At 41.8% G+C, this 9,393-nt stretch overlaps 1 protein-coding gene across 2 annotated transcripts in view; it reads left to right on the top strand.

Annotated features, from left to right (window-relative positions):
* Positions 1 to 9,177, top strand: part of AGR3 (anterior gradient 3, protein disulphide isomerase family member) — a 19,433-nt gene extending 10,256 nt beyond the window's left edge. For both annotated transcript variants that reach the window (XM_019534216.1, XM_019534227.1), the window contains 5 exons: positions 331 to 383; positions 1,651 to 1,727; positions 1,890 to 1,953; positions 4,890 to 4,973; positions 6,133 to 9,177. In XM_019534216.1, the coding sequence (XP_019389761.1) occupies positions 331 to 383; positions 1,651 to 1,727; positions 1,890 to 1,953; positions 4,890 to 4,973; positions 6,133 to 6,182 (328 nt within the window). In that variant the 3' untranslated portion in view covers positions 6,183 to 9,177. The remainder of the gene's footprint in view (positions 1 to 330; positions 384 to 1,650; positions 1,728 to 1,889; positions 1,954 to 4,889; positions 4,974 to 6,132) is intronic.
* Positions 9,178 to 9,393: the final 216 nt, after the last annotated feature.

Here is a 9,393-nt window from a genome sequence, read left to right as displayed (position 1 = left end):
CGCCACGAGCGTTCAAATATTCCCGCCAGTGGCTCTGCAATGATGTCGGCCAGTGCCTTCAGTACCCTCGGATGGAGCTCATCCGGGCCTGCCAACTTAAAGGCATCCAGTTCTTCCAAGTGACCCTGCACCACCTTCAAGTTTTTTTTGAGGGAGTCATACGATGCTTAGAAGTGTCTTCAGTTCTTCCTAATACCTCAGTCCAGTTACTAGTATGATGTAATGCAAGATGCAGTATTTGTATACTCTGATTTTTTAACAAAATTTGAGGCACTTGAATACTCATGAGATGATCTAATTAAAGCTTTTTTATTATTATTGTCATCAAAGTAACAAGCCGCTCATGGTCATTCATCATTTGGAGGACTGTCAATACTGTCAAGGTAATTTCAATTCTCAGACTGTTAAATTAATGTCAAGATAGGGTATGTACAAGCATTTACCACATCCAGTTTAGATTTAGTTGGCTTACTTTAAGCTGGGATCAGTGTGCAGCCATTCACCATTGCTTAGAGCAGCATGAGCAGCCCAAGGTAAGTAACTTGGGGTGGTAGGAAGGGCTGGAGGAATTGGTGGGGCTGGCTGGTCTGGGGGAGGGTAAAAAATAGCCCAGTCCAGGGTCAGGGGTAGGAATACTGCAGCCCTTAGTTTTGGGTGATTTAAGCCTTGAAAATGCCTGCACGACTGAGCATTTAGATTGACCTAACCTTAATTACATTTGTATGCACTATAGATATTGGCATATCTGAACATGTTTAAACATATCTGCCAATATCTATAGCCTAACATAGCTATTCCACTGTAGTTAGCTGTGATAATGAATTGCTCTCTCAGATGTGTTCTTCGGGTAATATATTAAGTAAGTAAGTAATAAAAATAGGCTGCTTTAAGAACTAATTACTATTATTATTATTTTTTTTTTTTACAAACTCTACAGTGAGCTTTTGCAACAAACAAGACAAATATTTTTCAGCAGTTATGCTGAGGCTGATGAAGCACTAGACAATCTATAGAGAGATGCATAAATTTACTACTGACTCATTGAACAGATTTAATATTGTTCAGGCCTCCTAAATGGGTAACCAGAGAAGGAAACTAGGGCATGACTGCTGAAACTGATTTAGAAGAAGAATTTACCATGAATAATGAACTTTTGTCAGACTGTGACATGATACTCACTGAAATGAAAGACTTCATAAATAACAGAAGCAAGCTTCCATTTTTGTAGCTGGAAGACTGTGCCTACATTGAACAAAAACAAAAAGTAGCAACAGACCTATGCACCATCTCCTCAGGAAGAGACAGCAAATCATGAACAATATTATCAGTCTCATGTACAATAATGTTTCCATAAGGAAGGAAGGACAGTGACTGAAAACAGCTGTTAAAGTACACAAGTGTTTGTAGGCGATGTTTTTTATTTGACCAACTGCATGATTGGGATAGATTTAGACAAGGTTTGTAAGGTATCATGGTACCCTTCCTCCAGTCTCCTCAGGCACCCAAAAGCTTGTCTAAATATATCCCAACATGCAGCTGGTCCATTAAAGATATCACCCACACAAAAAACTTTTGCTTTTTGCACATTGCCTCAACCATCATACCCTACAGCATCACTTCAACACTGTTAATTATCACATTTTCTTCCAGGACTCAAGGCAGCTTTTGCTGAAAGTGATGAGATACAAGAAATGGCTCAAAATAACTTCATTATGCTGAACCTCATGGTATGAATGATCTTTTATGCTTTGCACATTTCAAGCAGCTTTCTTACATTTGTTGCCTACTTTGGTTTCATATGCTGACATAATTTTTTACTCATAGATGCTACCTGTATGTACATAGTGCCCTGGAATATTTTAATAACTTACTTTTAATTTTCCTGCCAGCATGAAACCACAGATAAGAACTTGTCACCTGATGGACAATATGTACCTCGAATCATGTTTGTGGGTACGTGCAATAAATATTTGCTTCTTGAAAATGAAACCTCATTATTGTGTTATAAAAGGAAATTCCTCCCACGGGTATCAGCTTACACTGGCATCTATGTATGCAGCTGTTAAAAGTGCACTAACACAGAGTTACTGCACAGTAAGGCATCTACACGTGTGTTATTGTGCAGTAACTAATCAGCCATAAATTTGATACCTGCATCATGCAGGTATCAAATTCATGGCCAAGTCAGTGTAAATCACCATAGTTGTTGTGCAGTATGGGCATGCATGTGTAGACATGTGCCTGTACTACACAGTAATTTTTGGTTACTGCACAGTAACCTAAATTACTGCACAGTAAGTGTGCCTGTGTAGATATGCCCACAGTGGCCTAATTTCAGATAGATGGTACCCCCACACATACCACTGTAGCTTAGTGATTATATCACCCTCCTAAGAGGGAGGCCATGGATATGAAGCACACCCACTCTGCCACATCCTGGAGTGACCTAACCACTCATTTATTTCATAAAAAATGGATTAGCAGCCCCACTTTCTCCTACTGTGTGAAAGCAACTGTGGTTGCTGTGCTTTGTGTTGGACTTAATGTTCAAGACATGCATTGATCAGGTTCAGAACATACATATCAGGTTAACAGCTCTGAAGACTAGAGCAGAACTGTGATCTTCTATCTAGCTTTTAATGGAGCTAGCCACCTTAGCCTCCAGGTAGATGGGAGTAGGATGCCTCTGCTAAAACCAGGGTGCTTCCACACACTCGTGGAAGTCCAAATTTAGAGACCTAAGGAAGTGTCAGGACCAAAGGTGTCAGCACTTAATGGTTTCTGATGCTGCAAGAAAAGGGGATTTATGGATCACTTTGAGACTTAGACACCAAAATACTACCTAACCCCCATTTTAGGCTCCTAAGTTGCCTTTCTGGATCTTGATATTAGGCCTGGGTTCTCAAAGGTATTGAGGTGTCTAGTTCCTATGGATCTACTGGAAGTTACACACCTCAACATCTGGGCTTCCATCTTTATATCCAACCCCTGCAGGGTTTGAGATTAAATATATTCAAGACTGACAGGTACTTAGATTATAGTATCATAATAGCTAAATTCAGGAGGGACCTGAACAGATCATGTAGCCTGACTTCCTGCCACAGGCAGGAATGAATGCTGGGTTCACAAGACCCAGTACTGGACACAGTACTCCAATTGCGGCCTGACCAATGTCGCATACAGAGGGAATATCATCTCTCTGTACCAGCTTGAGATGCATCTTTGAATACATGACAAGGTATGGCTGGCTTTGCTGGCTGTGGTCTGGCATTGGCAGCTCATGTTCATCTTGGAGTCAATAATGACTCCAAGATCCCATTCCACCTCTTGTGCCTTCAAGAGGGGAACTCCCCAGCCTGTATGTATGCTGTGGATTCCTTCTCCCAAGGTGCAGCACCCTGCATTGATTTACATTGAACCCCATCCTATTCTTGTCTGCCCACTTTTGTAGTCTGTCTAAATCTAGTTGCAGCCTCTCTCTCTCTCTTCAAGTGAGCCCACCTCGCCCCACATCTTAATGTCATCAGCAAACTTGGACAATGTGCTTTCAACCCCCTCTTCCAAGTCGCTGATGAAGATGTTAAACAGTGCGGGCCTGAGGACCGAGCCCTGGGGGACCCCACTGCTCACATCTCACCAGGTTGAGTACAACCCATCCACCACTACTGAGTGCGCCCCATCAGCCAGTTTTTTCCCCATCCAACTGTGTAGGCATCAATGCCACAGTCGCTTAATTTATTAATGAGAATGGAGTAAGAGACAGTGCCAAAGGCCTTCTTAAAGTCTAAAAATACTAATGTCCACAGTGACACCATCATCCAAGGATTTAGTTACCTGGCCATAAAAGGCAATCAGGTTGGTCAGGCAGGACCTGCCTTTGATGAACCCATGCTGATTGCCCCTGAGCATGATCTCCCCCGCTGGCCCCCCGCAGATGATTCTCTCCAAGATCTTCCCAAAGACCGAGGTGAGGCTTACGGGCCTAGAGTTACTTGGGTCCTCCCTTTCTTAAAAATGGGGACCATATTAGCTAGTTTCCAATCCTTCGGCACCTGGCCAGATGACCACGAGTGCTCATACAGCCTGGCCAAGGGCTCCACGATGACCCCTGCCAGCTCCCTCAACACCTTTGGGTGGAGGGCATCAGGATCTGCAGATTTAAAAATGTCCAGCCCTTCCAGAAGATCCATAACTACATCTGCGCTGACCCAAGCCCTGACAGAGCTATCCCCAAGATTGTCCCTACCTCTGGTAGGAGGAATGTCCCGGTCGCTGTTCAAGAAAACAGAGGCAAAGAAACTGTTAAAAATATTGGCTCTCTCATCTGGCGTAACCCCAAGGTTACTATTTGAATCTTGCAGATGCTACAGTAATGGACATCATACACGTACCCAAATTACATAAATAAAAAACGTTGGAAAGGGAAGGAGAGGAATCAATGAAAAGGTTGGGGAATCAAAGTAGTAAATGAGTTTTATCTCTAGAAGCTTCAGGTACATTATACAATATCTTACTAAATGTCTTCATAATTGTAGCACTGTATATTTAGTCAGAATGGCCTCACTCTTGAGATAGTCTCAGTCCGTATATCTCTGGATATTTTCCTTTAAACAAGGCCTAGTATATGCAGGCAAGTGAATATAAAATATACTATTTTTAATAGCAAGTGTTTAATGAAAATAATAAGTATTGACCATTCATTGTTTGGTATGTTTTAATGCAAGAATAAGAAAGGGGCGGGGGGGGGGAGTAATTATGTCATTCTCTAAATTAGAATACCTCAAAAATGTTAAGTTGATTTGGTCTCCTAGGTCACAAGCAATACATACTGAAGATGCTGTTTCCAAGAATGAATTAGAATAATTAGTTTAATGTGCTTATTTTTTCAGACCCATCTCTCACAGTAAGAGCTGATATCACTGGAAGATACTCTAATCGACTCTACACGTATGAACCTCAAGACATACCATTCTGTATGTGTCCTCATTTTGTGTGACTTTACATTTCACATTGTCATTCATTTTAATCCATCCCAGTAGTTTATGCTCTAGGATCAGATAGGGCTTCATTGCCCTTCATATTCCTACCCCAAAACCATTTAAAGTGTTTATAAAGGGCTACAAGAAACTACAGTTTAGGCACTTGCCCTAGCAAAATGTCAAACACTGTTCTGATATAACAAAGCATGTAAGCACATAATTCACCCCATTCATTTGGGACCAGTTAAGCATGCACATAAGAAACCACAGGATTAGGCTTTAGATGATTATACAGAGGGAAAGTAAAAACTACTAAACAATGGGCTTCCCATACACAGAGCTAACTACCCTAGGGAGTGGGGGTGGGAGAAGAGAGAGAAAGAACTATTTTTTGTCTTCCAACTTTTCATTCAGAGTTACTGAGATATTAAGATTCACATGTTTATACATGGACAGATACAACAACTATGCCTCTTTAAAAAGGCCAGGGGAGGGCAGGAGGGATTTACCATGGTTCTGATGAATATTCATTAACTGTTTTTTCTGTCTGCTTTATCCTGCATTAAGTGAAAGCTAAGTCACAATAATTTACCACTGCTTTATCCAGAGATTAGATTTACTCACTGCAGGATTGGCAAAACAATTAAAGCAGATCAGCTAAGATCTTTTTACTAGTGGCAAGTCCCATCTTCCCCTTCAAAGCAGTAAGAAAGCAATAGTCTCTCCATGCCCAGAAATGTGACTTTTCAAGTTGACCTTACGTCTCTATTATGTTATAACCTTTGACAGTGGAGATTTTTCCCACTCCAAATGTGATGTTTGATGAGTTGAAAAGCACTGACTTTTAACTTGGTTCTTGATTACAAGTTGTTGAGAAACAGTTTTAAAAGAGGAAGGGCCAAAAGCAGGTGAAGTGGTGCTTTTCAAAGTTCTTTTAAATTACCAATGACAATCCAAGAAAAATTTACATAATCTGTTTCAGTAAATGACACCAGAAATCTCACAATGAATGGGACTCACATATAATTAATAACATTGCATTAAGTAATAGTCCTACAAACCAGATTAGTAATAAATTGAGGTTTACTTGGATCTTATTTTAGGTTAGAAGTGTACTTAAAATATTTTACAATAGATATTTTTCTTCTTCCAGTGATAGAGAACATGAAGAAAGCACTCCGTCTTATTCAAACTGAACTATAATTAACAGCAGTTGAAAAACATCATAGCCTCTACGAGATAAAACACAACGAGGATTTTGAAATGTATTCATTAGCAGCTTTGTCTGTGCGAAGGTTTCCAATACATTACCAAGCAGTTACAGCATACAGAATTTCATATAAAAAAGGATCTATTTTCAAAGACTGCATGACTCTTGTGAAAGTATATTATATTACAAATTTAGGACAAATGAGTACTACCTACCTACCTACATTTTCAATTAGCTGCTTGGAGAGAATTGAAGGGTATGGCAGTAAGGTACTAAGACTTGCAAATGGTTCAGATCCTGCCCCATTAAATCAGCTATAATTTCTGGACAAAACCATAACCAATTCCACCTCATGTCTGTTTGATAGTCCATATAAGTGAATGGTCTCAGCTGAGATCCCATTTTTATTTCATACATAGGGACCTCTCAAATTCACGGGCCTCGGAACCCAATTACATGGCTGTAACACAGCCAGGGCCATCGGTTTCAGGGCCGTATCACATCTGGGGCACCCATTTTGAAGGTGGAGCAAACTGGTGTCCCCCATGCTTCTGACTGGGTGAGGGGAGCTGCAAGACCTGCCACTCCCAGGCATTGATGGAAAGCCCTAGCTGGAGCTGCCTGGCTTGTTAATTCAGTAATTATCACCCTCTTCAAGGGGCAGAGGACAATAATTACTGAGTACACAAACAGTTTAAGTGTAGCAAGTAAATAGTTCCATACCCAGCTCCGGCTGTCATCCCGGCCCCATTTCAGAAGATGGGCAGCCTGCCTTTTTTTTCCTTCCCTCTTTGCTCCCATCCGCTTCCCCCTGCCGTTCTAGGAGACAACATTTTTGCTAGCTCTTTGCTGGCTTTTTGAACATAGCTGGTTCTCCATGAAAAAGCACAGGGAACCAGCTATTTCAAGGGAGATTTCATGGAAATCATGTAATTAGCAATCATGTATTTGGTAGGCCCCATTTCATACACCACACAGGTCCTTAGGAGAACTCAGGTTTACTCCCTCTTTTCTTGCTATAGAAGAGAGACTGCTGACAGGATCAGATGAGAGGAGGCGGGAGAGGAAAGGGAAAAATTTGTTTATTGCAAGTTTGAGAAAAGCTTGGGTTTTAAGATAGGACCATGAGTTGAAAGTGCATTCATGAAAATCTCAGCAAAACCTAGGTAAAGGAGCTTAGCCTTGAAAAAGATACAATGAGAGAATGGGGTGAAAAGAAGAAGAAATCCTCAGCTTCAGTCCTGGGAGCCAACTACTTCTTTGCATTGGGACAAAGTAGGCATGCCTCAGTGCTGACCCCTTTAGCAGGATTTGAATGATAGACCAAATTCACTGGCAATGCCACAATTGCTCGTGACAGTCTCCTCAGGTTGTCTGGAATACAATTGCAGATGCAGCAGGGTAGATAGGATGAACAGTCTCCCTTAAAATTCTCAGGGGACCATTGTGGCATAAAGATACATAAGAGCAGATATCTAGATGGTGCAAGTGTATCAAGGTGAGTGAGGAAAGCCAGTTTACACTGGCAGTATTTCTGCTACGCTTGTATATCATTCACCAAAGCAAGCTAATAAATGATTTATCCTATGACAACACTAAGAACACAGCAAACTATATGTATGATCTGGTACAAAACACAGTGTCCATTATAGATGTAACAGGTACGCACCTGAGGACCATTGTGATGCCCCCTACAGACTGCCTCTTCCCTGCTAGGCCAGGGATAAGCAATTATTTGGGCCCAAGGGCCACATAGGGAGTCTTGATGAGCTGTCATGGGTGATGCCTGTGGTGCTTTCTCTCTTCTCCCATGAGGAACTCTCCTGGCCTGGCTTGCCTTACAAGTTTAAGTCATGTGCACCAGCTGCCCCCACAGTCAGGCCCATGTCTCACTTATCACATCCAGTGGGACACTTGTTCACAAAGCCACCAGGCCACTTCAGGCTTTTACTCCCCTGTTGAGTCTGCAGTTTTCCTGGCTTCACTTCTATGCTGTAGCTGGTCCCTTGCTGCCTTGGCCCACCACACCAGGCCAAGCTCCTTGGTCCCAGCCATACCAATCCAGGCTCTTTGGGGTCTCCACCATCCTCTGGCACTGAACCACCCCAAACTCTCTCTGTCTGTCCCCTGGCCCTGTCTCCACCTTGCTCTGGCTCTTCTGGCCCCAAGTTCTGCCCCTCTATGGGCTCTGGCCTTGCTCCCAGACCCCTAGCTGCCCTTGGCAGAGCTCGAGGTAGTCACATGCCCCTTAGGCACTAATTAAACTTTGGAAATAAATAAATAAATAAATCACGGGTTAGCCAATTGGCTAACACAAGTCGTACTCTTCAGGCTGCATATTTTTGTTGCAGGCAATCGCTCCACTCTGCTCCTTTATGTACCAGGCTCCATCCCTGGTAGCTTATAGCCTTCAAGGTGAACAGCACCCAACCAGTCTTTCTGATAGCACCCTCTCCAGCTCTGGACTCTTATATTGCCTATTGACCCTGCAGGTCAGGTGGCTTCCTTGTCAGCTGACTTGCCCATAGGGTCCTTCATTAAACTCTACTTTGGTGGTTGCTACAAAGGTCCTCTCCTTAAACGGACCACACTACTTTCCAGTAACAAGGCAAGGGTCCCTGTGACAATAGGCTTACCCCTTGCTATTTTCTATGATGGTGCCTAAATATGTACATATGAGAACAAATGAAGGCACTCTCCTAGAGCATGTTATTTTACAGCATGTATTTACATACATTTATTTATCATGAAGTAGTTGTGTTATTCTTTGTTATAACTTTATAGGGAAGTAAAATTTGTATAAGACATATATTAGCATTATAACAGTGTTAGAAAGAGAGACTTGGAGAAAAGTTAGCAATATGCTTAAAAAAGAATTTGATTTCTTCCATAAGCCATTAATAGTGCATTAATCTTCATAATCACCTAAATGATATTTTTACATGTAGGAATATGCTGAAACCAAATAAAAAAGCTTGATACTCTGCACACTATTGAGTTGTTTTTATTTTATGTATGTAGGAACCCAGAGTGCTGCCAAAATATTAGGATGCCTGTAGACATGCTGTTTCATGTTCTAGTTAGAATGCGTCAGAACAGACTCCAGCAGATTAACTGAGTCTGCTCCATACTCTAATTAGAATGCTCCACTGTCACCTCACAGTCACATGTATTATTACCCCACACATTTCAAAATGGCCACAG

This window comes from Crocodylus porosus, unplaced genomic scaffold, assembly GCF_001723895.1.
Source record: "Crocodylus porosus isolate Cpor-Errol unplaced genomic scaffold, CroPor_comp1, whole genome shotgun sequence".
Classification (NCBI taxonomy): Eukaryota; Metazoa; Chordata; order Crocodylia; family Crocodylidae; genus Crocodylus; species Crocodylus porosus.
The sequence above is the reverse complement of the archived record's forward strand: the minus strand, read 5'-3'. Positions and strand labels throughout refer to the sequence as shown.